At 31.4% G+C, this 12,595-nt stretch overlaps 2 protein-coding genes across 2 annotated transcripts; both read left to right on the top strand.

Moving 5' to 3' along the window:
- The first annotated feature begins 8,304 nt into the window (after positions 1 to 8,304).
- LOC122521766 (cytochrome P450 4C1-like) lies at positions 8,305 to 9,543 on the top strand. Its single transcript, XM_043642517.1, has 6 exons — positions 8,305 to 8,380; positions 8,435 to 8,556; positions 8,663 to 8,735; positions 8,980 to 9,162; positions 9,249 to 9,312; positions 9,411 to 9,543. The coding sequence occupies exons 1-6, from the start codon at positions 8,305 to 8,307 to the stop codon at positions 9,541 to 9,543; spliced, it is 651 nt and encodes a 216-aa protein (XP_043498452.1).
- Positions 9,544 to 9,670: 127 nt separating this feature from the next.
- Positions 9,671 to 10,905, top strand: LOC122521765 (cytochrome P450 4C1-like). The gene is made up of 6 exons (XM_043642516.1): positions 9,671 to 9,716; positions 9,821 to 9,927; positions 10,006 to 10,074; positions 10,207 to 10,381; positions 10,478 to 10,654; positions 10,742 to 10,905. Exons 1-6 carry the CDS (start codon positions 9,671 to 9,673, stop codon positions 10,903 to 10,905), a joined length of 738 nt encoding a protein of 245 aa, XP_043498451.1.
- The last annotated feature ends 1,690 nt before the right edge of the window (positions 10,906 to 12,595 follow it).

The following is a 12,595-nucleotide window of genomic DNA, read 5'->3' as shown; positions in this document are numbered from 1 at the left end:
GCTTTCATCGATGGTTGTTTTTACTTTGAATATTTTCCCTCGAGAAACGACTTTAAAATCTTTTCAATGATCAAAGAAAAATGAGAAACGACTAATAGAAATCGTGTTGTTATACTCACAAAGATATGATCAATCGGTTTTCCATCATCATTATAACGAAACATCATATTGTTCACCCAGAAGTCACCATGATTTATAATATTAAATTCGTCATCTCGGTATTTTATTACCTTGCTAGTCTCATGATAAATTTTATCCGATATTTTGTCAATTTTCTCTCCATATCTATGAATACATTTAATCAAATTAGTTACACATAAAATTTATACTTACGAGAATTGGTTGAAAAGTTTTGAGTCTATTCTTATCCATGAATTTTTTAGATTATCAAAAAGACACTACCAGATGTTAATTTTAGATCGGTATAAGATTTGGTATATTAGTAGAGCATACCTTTAAATTACTTTCGCATTAAAATATTTAAGCAAGCTGGCTAGTTAATTTCGAGAAAAATGTTTTTAATGTTTTGCTTGCTTTTTTATGTTCGTGTAAATTCACCTAAATATAATATTAAAATGGTCAAAATTCGGTTCTTCTCGGAGAGATTTTGTTTTTTTAATAATTCGTAACATTTATAATTTTAAATAAATTAATATTAACACAAATATTATCTCAAATTAAATACTAATAATTTTATGCTATCTATAAAATAATAGTTTATTAACCCTTTGACTGCTATTGGCGCACATATACGTCCAACGAAAACCATCGGTGGTGCTTATAGACATATATTTGGACGCAAATACGCGCTCGGCGAATACTTTGGCTTTTTACTGCTTTCTCTTGTATATTTTCAATATACAGGGTGATTTACTAACTCTTACCACCAAGATAGCTCCGCAAGTACGATAGTAGTATAAAAGTTTATACAACAAAGGTTGTATGAAAAATTTAGGAGTATAATATGACGTCAGTTTTTTTTTTCAAGATTTTGTCACTTCCGAGATTTAAAGGTCAAGTTTGTTTTTTTAAGTGGAATGCTATGTTTTTGTATTTATTTTCTGATAACGGCTGTCGTGGCATAATTTGTGTACATAATTATTAATATTTACTATTGAAGTTTTATATATAATTCTTTAATTGTAATTCAAGTATCATATCGATTAACAGTAATTTTATAGATAAAATCAAATTATTTCTATTTAATTTGATAATATTTGTAATTATTAATTTATTTAAAATCATAAATTGTAATAATTATTAAACAAAAAATCTCCGTACAAGGAATCGAATTTTAATCCATTCATGGGGTAGACAAATACGTTAGTATTTATGTTACGGTTTAACTTGATAATTTAATGAATTTACAGGTATATAAACATACCAAAACCTGAAGGCTTTTTCCTCGGAATTGGTTAGCCATCTTGTTTTAATATTTCAATGCGGGAACACCTTAAAGGAATACTATTGATATACCAAGTCTTATATCGATCTAAAGTTAACATCTGGTAGTGCCTCCGTACATATGAAAAAATTTAAATAAATTTGACCAACAACAAAATTGTTTCTATTATATATTAGACTGAAAACTTTTTCAACTTACTGAAGTATTTATAGTACTCACTTCTCAAAATTAGGCCATTTTTTTACTTCTACGGCTAACGATTTTGTTCCATACGTGAAGAACAGCGTTATTTCGGAACTTTGTTCACAGTAGTATATTTCTCTGGTGTAAAGCGTTTTGAGATTAAGTTCCTAAAAACATATTGTATCGTCTAATTATTGATATATATATATGTAAGATTAATATTTATAAATGGTAGTAGTAAAGTATTTATTTATTAATAAATAATAGGTATAATGTTTTTAAGAGATAGAATAGTAAGTATCTATAATCTAATGCTACGATATACTAAGTGTAACTCTCTACGTCCGCAAAAACAGTCTTAATTAGCAAGGAACACCCGAACCCGACTTGTCGTCGCCTATCGTCGTCTTTTGTCCCTTCGCCGTCCCCCCCGTTGTCTTCCGTACTTTCCGTTATACTTTTCCCTCGTCGTCTCAACCAAAAAACTACTACAGAACGCACCCACCAGTCCCTTCCATCACCTACTTATACCCTACATCCCCTCCATCGTCTCCCGTTGTTTCTCGTCATTCCTTCTAGGCCAGTCAACGCGGGCCAAACCCGGAACTTTTCTTGTTTATGCTTCAAAATTTGACCTAAGGGTAAGTTGACGACGCTGAATCGAATGGTGCTAATTATAATAAAATCAGCAACCGGCATCTTGGGGAAAAAGGGTAAAAAAGGGTAAAATATAGCCTTATCTTAGAATCTAGGCATTTAATCGAAAAAAGTTTCAAACAAAAGTTGTAGAGAATTAAAATATACATAAAAAATGTTCTATGAGTTATCTTCGTATTTTCAAAAATAAGCGCATAAAATTGGATTGAAGATGGGAACAAAATTTTAAGAGTGGGAGAAGGTAAGCTTATCCCTCCGTCGCGTTTTACACGCGAGCGAGCTAGTATGCGTGCGAGCGTCCGTGTGCACTAATACACAAACGAAGGATCTTCGGCAATCTTCGGGACTCTCGGTCTTGAATGAAAGTGCGAGTGAGAGAACAAACCAATACTTCTCTCTTTTTATTTATCATGCGATAACGAGTATTATTGTCCTTGGCCATCGATTGTTGAGCCTTCTGATATTTCTCTTTTTATATTTTTTCTTTCGGTAGCGAGAATTTTACGTCTTGGCCATCGAGCGTCGAGCGTTTTGTATACGAGTGCGAGTGAGAAAGAAAACCGATATTTCTCTCTTTCTATTTTTTCTTTCGGTAGCGAGAATTTTTCGTTTTGGCCATCGTGCGTCGAGCGTTCTATATATCTATATATATCGGCGTATAAGCGCGGCACTTTTAAATCGAATCTTGATGCTTATGCACGCCGTTTCTTTATTTATTGTCAAAAATAATGAACCTTGAGTAAAAAAAATAATAATTTATTTTAACAGAAACTATTATTATTTAGTTGAGAGTAAAAATAATGAATTAATTTTGTGTCTCGCCATAAAATTAATTAGAATAATTAATTGATGTAAATTCTTTGTCTCACAAAAATTTATTTGTATATCAAATTGAATACGTATTCTTTTTAAGACGAAATTTAAAATTTAAATATTTTTCCTATTAAATTATTTATTTTATAAAATTCTAAATTACTGACTTTTTGTCTCGTAAAAATTTATTAGTGTATCAAATTAAATACATATTTGAAAAAGAAGAATTTTATATCCACACATAAAATTAATTCAAGATATATATGAAAGGATATTCTAAAAACGTGGAATTTATTTTTTGTCTATACATATTTTTAATTCATTTTTATTATGTTATAAGAAAACAGTAATGCATTCCGATTGATCTTCGAAGTCTTAAGAATTGTACGAAAAAATTGGGCAATTATCAAGTGGTGCGTTAGCGTAAGGAGTAACGTCTTCGCTTCTCGCGCTGGGTATTTAACGTTCGATTCTTTGTGGGGGAATTATTTTTTTTCTAAGTTTTTCTATCCTTAACAAGGAGACGGTCAGTGAGTCCCACCTCAGATTTTTTTCAAATTTTGCACTAACGATAAAAAATTTATTAAGAAATCAACATTATTACGTGAGTAATAAAGTTATAATTATAAATTAAATAATATCCAATAAATAACAAAAATTAATTTTTAACGTGCCGAAGCGAGACATTTTTTAGGATGATATTTACAGGATGAATTTGTAATTTAAGTAATAAATCTTCCTTTATTTGTGCAAGATGTAAAAAAATTTATTGCTTTTAATTTTTTTGTAATAATTTTAATTTTTTTCTATATATAATTAGAAATTAGGAAACGTAAAAACAATTTATATAACCTAAGGATAGAAAAACTTATAAAAAAAATAATTCCCCCACGAAGAATCGAACGTTAAATACCCAGCGCGAGAAGCGAAGACGTTACTACTTACGCTAACGCACCACTTGATAATAGCTCAATTTATTTCATACAATTCTTAAGACTTCGAAGATAGAATCAGAATGCATTACTATTTTCTTATAACATAATAAAAATGAATTAAAATATGTATAGACAAAAAATAAATTCCACGTTTTTAGAATATCCTTTCATATATATCTTGAATTAATTTTATGTGTGGATATAAAATTCTTCTTTTTCAAATATGTATTTAATTTGATACACTAATAAATTTTTACGAGACAAAAAGTCAGTAATTTAGAATTTTATAAAATAAATAATTTAATAGGAAAAATATTTAAATTTTAAATTTCGTCTTAAAAAGAATACGTATTCAATTTGATATACAAATAAATTTTTGTGAGACAAAGAATTTACATCAATTAATTATTCTAATTAATTTTATGGCGAGACACAAAATTAATTCATTATTTTTACTCTCAACTAAATAATAATAGTTTCTGTTAAAATAAATTATTTTTTTTTTACTCAAGGTTCATTATTTTTGACAATAAATAAAGAAACGGCGTGCAATAAGCATCAAGATTCGATTTAAAAGTGCCGCGCTTATACGCCGATATATAGATATATAGAACGCTCGACGCACGATGGCCAAAACGAAAAATTCTCGCTACCGAAAGAAAAAATAGAAAGAGAGAAATATCGGTTTTCTTTCTCACTCGCACTCGTATACAAAACGCTCGACGCTCGATGGCCAAGACGTAAAATTCTCGCTACCGAAAGAAAAAATATAAAAAGAGAAATATCAGAAGGCTCAACAATCGATGGCCAAGGACAATAATACTCGTTATCGCATGATAAATAAAAAGAGAGAAGTATTGGTTTGTTCTCTCACTCGCACTTTCATTCAAGACCGAGAGTCCCGAAGATTGCCGAAGATCCTTCGTTTGTGTATTAGTGCACACGGACGCTCGCACGCATACTAGCTCGCTCGCGTGTAAAACGCGACGGAGGGATAAGCTTACCTTCTCCCACTCTTAAAATTTTGTTCCCATCTTCAATCCAATTTTATGCGCTTATTTTTGAAAATACGAAGATAACTCATAGAACATTTTTTATGTATATTTTAATTCTCTACAACTTTTGTTTGAAACTTTTTTCGATTAAATGCCTAGATTCTAAGATAAGGCTATATTTTACCCTTTTTTACCCTTTTTCCCCAAGATGCCGGTTGCTGATTTTATTATAATTAGCACCATTCGATTCAGCGTCGTCAACTTACCCTTAGGTCAAATTTTGAAGCATAAACAAGAAAAGTTCCGGGTTTGGCCCGCGTTGACTGGCCTATTCTGGAAACTTCCCGGTAATTCCAACCACGAATAAAGGCTTTACCTGTATTCCAACATCGAGAACGTTCGGGAGACTTCGATGTAGCTACACAAATTCTTATCTAACGCAACGGTCCCTTTCTTTATCCTCGACCGATGCATTCTTTCATTCCTTTCAATCATTCTTACACTCATACCATTATACACATTCATATTTATATTTCTTAAATAATTCCAAACCCCACACTCGGCCGTTCTGACAGAATATATCTGTCCTCAGATATGCTACTAATCATACCACCACCATCAAAAATTTTTACATCTTTTCGAATTCATGGTTCGACAACAAAGTAACAACCAGGAATCTTCTTAGTGGTAGGGATAGCCCCACGGTCAATCTCATCCAACCAAGCTTTCCATTTATCGCAATTCCGCACCACTTTCTCCGCGATGTTACGTATTCCCCCGAAACAATAATTTTTTTTTCGCATGGTGAGTGTGAACGCACGACAATCTGTAACTATCTTAAAATCTATTCCTAATAGATACACTCTAAATTTTCGCAATGACTTAATAATCGCAAGTACCTCTAACTCATAACTAGGATATTTTTCTTCGGCCGTAGTAGTCTTTCCACTCGCATAATATACCGGGTGAAACATATCATCGGTATTGTCACGCTGCATCAAGCTCGCCCCGTATCCCTTACTAGACGCATCCGTGTGAAGCCCTGTTTCGGCGTTTACCCTGTATAGTCGCAGTACCGGTTTATTACACAATATCCCTTTAAGTTTCTTAAAGGATTCTTCCTCTTCACGCCCGAATTTAAATTCTATTTCCTTTCTAAGTAAATTAGACAACGGTCTCGCAATAACCGAATACCGTGGCACAAACTTGCGAAAATATCCCGTTAGTCCGAGAAAACTTTGTACTTCCCCGCGATTAGTAGGCCCAGGAAATCTCGCAACCGCCGCCGTTTTAACGATTGGAGGCTGTACCCGACCGTCTTCGATAATATGTCCCAAATACTCTACGCGTTTCCGTAAGAATTCACATTTTTTCCAGTTGATTACAAGCCCGAATTTGCTCGCCGTCTTTGGTATCAACGCCAGATTATCTATCCCGTCTTCAACACAGTCAGAAGGTATGATTATGTCATCTAGATAGGTTAATACCTTTTTTGAAGCTATCATTTCTCCAAATACTAGGTTAATAAACTTTTGAAAAACAGAAGGTGAGTCACACAACCCAAACAGGACCTTTAGAAATTCATAGTGACCGTTCGGCACCACGAATGCCGCGTATTTTCGACTACTCTAATTTACCGAAACGTGGAAAAACCCATTCTTTAAATCAATCGTGATAAACACGCGTGCACCCTGCAAGGCGTCCAACTGATTCTTAATCAGCGGTAACGGATACCGATCCTTTATAATTTTGTCATTTAATTTTCGATAATCGATGCACAATCTTCCCGACCCGTCCTTCTTCCTGACTAATACTACCGGACCAGCATAATCGGAAAACGATGGTTATATTATACCGTCTGCCAACCATTTATTTATTTCAGCATCTACCTCGTCCTTTTCTTTTGGCGATAACCTTCTCGGATGCGCGTACACCGGTTCTTCGTCTTTTAAAATAATATTCATTTCCAGACCTGTTTCGCGGATTTTTTCTGGTCGATAATTCGCTATTACGGTTTTTATTTTTCCCCTATGCCTCGCGTTTGCAATATGAGATAAATCTATTTCGTTACGCTCGTTAATTACATCCATTTTAAAAATTTTGTGTACATCACCGTTCGTCACCGGACTTTCCTTCGTATCGCAGATGGAGACTTTACCCGCGTCAATTACTACGTTTACCTTTCTCAAAAAATCGTTACCGATAAGCAAATCATAATTCAGTAGAGTATCAGAAACTACATGCAATCTAATCGGATACATCATCTTATCAATAGTGACCGTCGCTTCTATTTCGCCATACGTTCTATTTAAGTCGGAACCTACGCCTTGAAATCGCAAAATTCCCTTATCCAATTCGGGTACACCGATCTTAAAATATTAGTCTGCTGTAATTAGACTCAGGTCGCGACCTGTATCTATCAACGCCGTAACATTACTGTCTCCTAATTGCACTTCTTTAACACACTTTTCTTCGGCTTCTTTATTCACACTACACATATGCTTCGGCGTCTCCTGTGGCTTGATGTTATTCTGACAATTTTTTGATACATGGCCGAATTCATCGCACTGATAGCATTTCACGCCCTTGGTCCTAAATGGACACTCTCGTCTCCGATGACCCGACTCTCTACAATTGGAACAGCGTCCATAATACGCAGATAAGTACGCGTATAACAAAAAAGCAAAAAATGTAAAAATGTCTCTACCATATTAGTGTATTATTTCATAAGATAGGAAAAACTATGTGTTACATCTCGAGTAACTAAAACTAATCGTCAATGTTATACAATGATGCAAAACGAAGTTATTTTAATCTGATCATAATCAATATACTTCTTGCTATTCGTCAGATTTTTTTGATTATCTAATAGTTTTTTATAAGTATAATACGAAATCAAATACAAAAAAGGGAAGAAAACAAGATTTTTTTAAATATATTATTTATTTTATTTATTTATTTGCTCTAATCTTGAAAATTACATAGTACATATGTAAATGCAAATTAGTATTCATACGGGCAGTTTTTGTATGTACCTAGTCGTGTATAAATAGGCTTTCCGTTTGCTTATACATTGCCACTTGTTGTTAAGACGCGAAGTGTACAAGAATTTTCTGCACAGTGCTTACATAATATTCGTTCCAAAGTTACAACGGGAGGTCCAAGTGTTATATTTAAATAAATTTTATTTCTTCAGTAATTTTTAGTTTGCTTAATTCATCGTGGAGTATATCGATACACTTATTGCTAAAACAGCAATAACAATGATATTATACTATATAATTAAATATTTAATAAATAAGATTTTGAATTTAATATGGCAAAAGGATTCTCGGGACCAAAAGCTTTTCCTTTCATTGGAAACCTGTATTTGCTTCTTGGGGATATGGAAGGTATGGCTTTATTTCATATTTGTCATATATATACTTATGTTAACGCTATTAAAGATATTTATTTTAGAGATGTTACCAATAAAATGTTAAAACTATCTAACAAATATGCATCACCATGGCGATTCTGGATAAATCCAAAATTATTTATATTATTTGATGATCCTAAATGTATTGAGGTAAAATTCATCAGTTTACCGTAATGACATTTAATGAGGAGACGCGAGTTTAATTTATGTCATTCTTTCCTTTTTATTTTTGTTTAATTTTTTGTTTTCTTTCTAGATTTATTATGAGAAAAATCTGATATATGATCTTTTCAAACCGGCTGTGGGTAATGGGTTGTTTACTATCCCAGGTAATCAACACGTTCATATGTTTTAATATATGTATAATAATAATCCAAAAGAATATTTTTAAATGTCTTACAAAGGAATACTGGTAAAAGTAGTACTTTTCTTTATCTGAGCATACAATGTTTACAATCTCAAAAAAATACATGCGTAAAAAAATAAATTTTTTTTTCTCATTTTTTAACTAATGAATATAAAAAATAGAAACAACGTAAGAAATTTTAGTAAGAAATATTCTTTTATTTGAAGCATTAAAGTGGGAAATTCATCGAAAAATCCTAAATCCAGTATTCAAAGAACAATTTCATTCTACTTTTATGGACTCGATATCAAAAAATTCAAACAGTCTAGCTACAATTTTAGAAAGTACTGACGGAAAAAATATAGATACCCTGCATTGCATACATCTATGTACTTTGGATATAATATATGGTAAGCTTTTGAAATTCTTAAATGTTTCAATTATTTGTATAAATGTAAGTAAGTTAATTAAAATATGCTTTTTTTTGTACTGACAGATAGCTTTTTAGGTCGTGATCTTGATTTGCAGAACAATCCCGAATGCAAACTTGATGAATATATGTAAGAGTAATAAAATAAATAAAATATTTTAATATTTATAATATAATGCAATTTCATTTCATATTTGTTTTCTCTTATTGAAATTTATACTTATTCAGAATCATGGATATTGCTTTTCAAAGGATCGTCAAAGTCTGGTTACATCCTAATATTATTTTTAACTATTCATCTACGGGAAAGAGATTAAAGAAACTTTTATCTCACATTAATAAAATCACAAACGAGATATAAATAAAAAGATTATTCCCATTTTAAATTATATAATCTTATCTGAAAATTCTAATGCTAAAACAAGCTCATATAATACTAATGTATATAACTTTTATTCGTCAAGATTATACGAGAAAAAGAAGAGTCAATGGAAAAAGATAAAATTACTCCAAAATTGGAAGCGTCGGATGCAAGTAAGTATAACAGTTTAAAAACAAGTTCTATTGTTGATCCATTTAAGAATAGAAAACTTATATAACAATGCTAACTAATAAATTATATATTTTTCTGAATAAAGGACAAAATACAAGTACATTTCTTGATTTGCTATTGAAATCATTTTATGAGACAGGAGTATATTCGGAACAAGATATTCGTGATGAAATTAATACATTGGTTTTTGCAGTAAGTTTTTTTAATTTTAGATTAAATACAATTTTTTGAATCGAGTAAACGTGAAATATAATTAGTATTACTTTTCAGGGAAGCGACACAACAGCTGGAACACTTACTTTTCTATTTTTAATGGTTGCTACATTTCCGGAAGTTCAAGTATGTACGGATAGCATTTAAATACTACATAATTAATCAAATATATCTTTTTACTAACCTTGTATTGTTTTCCTTATTTCTTTATTTCTTTATATTTCTTATTTTCTTATTTCTCTTTATTTCTGATTGCAGCAACAAGTATACGAAGAGTTGTACCAAATGTACGGCTCAAGCGATCCCCGAAATGTTCCTATAACACTTGCAGATATTAAAAAAATGAAGTATTTGGAGCGTGTTATCAAGGAGACATTATGTCTCTTTCCTCCTGCTCCTATCCTTGGTCGAGTTTTACAAAAAGAAATGAGAGGTATTCCTACATATACTACATGACTACATGTATATATTTTTACTATTCGCATTATTTTTTATGTACTAATTATATGTGTTTATTTATTTTATTTAGTGGACGAGAATGTGGTAATACCGAAAGATTGTTCTCTACTGCTTATTATATTTACACTTCATCGAAACGATAAATATTGGAAGGACCCTTTAACCTTTAATCCTGATCGGTTTTTACCAGGCAATTACGATCCTAAATGTTTTTTACCATTCAGTGCTGGAAGAAGAGACTGCATAGGTAATACCACATTTTTATAAATTCTTGAATTCATATTCGAAAATGTTATTTTTCAAAATACATATATATTTAATATCACTTTTACAGGTCAGACATTAGCAATGATCGAAATGAAGGAAATAATTGCTACATTATTAAGAAAATTTGTTGTACAAATAGATAATCCAGTAATAGTTAAAGATATTGACCTGAAATGCATCGTTACCTTGAAACCAGCGAAACCTATATTATTCAGATTTTACAAAAGATAATATCTGACATTTTTGTCAATATTCTGTTCCAAAGTGCGACTGAAATATTTGCCGACAGATACCTCTCGACGTAACACGACTCAACTATCTAAATTAAGATATAAAAATTATAAACTGACGTCTACGTTGTCATAGGTTGTGCCTTGTTCGTAGCCCCTAGATAACGGCAACCTTGATAGCTGTCGACTAGGAGAGGCTAACGAAGTCGAAACTAGAAAATAAGAGCAAGCGAGTCGTCGAGTAGGCAAACATTGCGATGGCAACTTCGAACTTTATTGTCAAAAATGGAAATCTCCTCGCCATAGAAGAAAAGATCGACACTCTTTCGCCAACTCTCTGATAGCTACGTTCAATAAAATCTTATATTGCTTTTATTTATTTAATATATATATTAGTAATATCTTTTTATTTTATTGCTTTACTTGTTAACTTTATATTTCTTTATTTGTTAGAAGCGATATCGTTCAGTGTTTTAATATTAGAGTATCTATCAATCTACTCTATATTCGACTTTTGTTCATAAAAGTCTTTATTTTACTTTATAATTTTACTTTTTTATTATATTGCATAGTATAGATTTAATTTCGTCTATTATGTCGTTATTATTATTATTAATTGTATGTATTTTAACTTACTATTCTTTAATATATCATTTCTTATTGAAGTTATATTTCTTTTGGCGCGTTTGGGAAAAAATGTTTAGAGTTCGTTATTACGATGCACTTGCATCCCGACCAAAACATACTTCCGAAAGCGATTAACGTCCTCCGGTTTTTACGATGAGCGGGCAAAGAGATTTCAAATTTACAGCATGAATTAATTCGATTTATCTCCCTTACATTTAGTGTGGACTGATATCTATATTCTGATATTTTTTTAATACTAAATTACGAGCGTGGAATGATAAGGATTTTCTTTAGGATTTCGTGTGACACTCAACGTGTTAACGATTTATGTACGATTCATAAAGATTATAGAATCTTAGCGTATATTCGAAATACGCGTCTCAATTATTTTGTGAATATCGTAGAAAGAATATTCTTTCTTTGTGAGAATATTGAGAATATCGAAATGTTATCGCGCCTCCCCACTATTCAAACTGTTGCTAAGCACGCCCTGCTGGGTCCATTAACTAAAGATACTCGTCCTATTCTTCCCCCGGTTTATTATAATTATTTCATATGGTGGTGATTGATATTAAAAAAACTGTGAATATTTTCAAAAATATCTGGAAAAACATTGATTATTCGATAATATTAGTAATAAAAGTCTTTTTTGAGGGTAACGAAGGTATGCTTATTATTTATTAGTTTTAATTCGTTTTATTTTTCCTTCTATAGTGATCATAAAATTAAGTTGAAAATGTATAAACTGGATAACACACTGTGCGTTTTTTTTTACGCCTTAACAATATAAAGCTAGCTCATTTTTGAAAAGATGAGATTGCGTTTTATTTTATGTTATTTTACTATTTTTTTTCACTGCAAAAAACCTAAAAGAATAAATAATATCTGTTAGAAAAATTTTAAAGAAAATAAACGGATGTTATACGAGCGTATGTGCTACAAAAGATAATACAAAAAAATAATATGTAATCAAATGTGTCTCAAGCGAAAAGTAAACTCCCATTATTTCTTGATTATCGCAATCGACAATATCGAAAAGAAATTTTCAATTCCATCGGGCCTGC

The sequence above is a fragment of the Polistes fuscatus genome, unplaced genomic scaffold (assembly GCF_010416935.1).
Source record: "Polistes fuscatus isolate 324 unplaced genomic scaffold, CU_Pfus_HIC Scaffold48, whole genome shotgun sequence".
NCBI classification, from domain to species: Eukaryota; Metazoa; Arthropoda; class Insecta; order Hymenoptera; family Vespidae; genus Polistes; species Polistes fuscatus.
Note: the sequence above shows the minus strand (reverse complement) of the source record. Positions and strands in the feature narration are given on the sequence as shown.

Excerpts from the sequence above, each read along its gene's own strand:
- LOC122521766 (XM_043642517.1), top strand. The coding sequence starts at position 8,305 with ATGGCAAAAGGATTCTCGGGACCAAAAGCTTTTCCTTTCATTGGAAAC. Across the intron at positions 8,381-8,434 it reads GCTTCTTGGGGATATGGAAG|ATATTTATTTTAGAGATGTT; the intron begins GTATGGCTTTAT and ends ACGCTATTAAAG. Across the intron at positions 9,313-9,410 it reads TGCAAACTTGATGAATATAT|AATCATGGATATTGCTTTTC; the intron begins GTAAGAGTAATA and ends ATACTTATTCAG.
- LOC122521765 (XM_043642516.1), top strand. The coding sequence starts at position 9,671 with ATGGAAAAAGATAAAATTACTCCAAAATTGGAAGCGTCGGATGCAA. Across the intron at positions 9,717-9,820 it reads ATTGGAAGCGTCGGATGCAA|GACAAAATACAAGTACATTT; the intron begins GTAAGTATAACA and ends TTCTGAATAAAG. Across the intron at positions 10,075-10,206 it reads CTACATTTCCGGAAGTTCAA|CAACAAGTATACGAAGAGTT; the intron begins GTATGTACGGAT and ends TTCTGATTGCAG.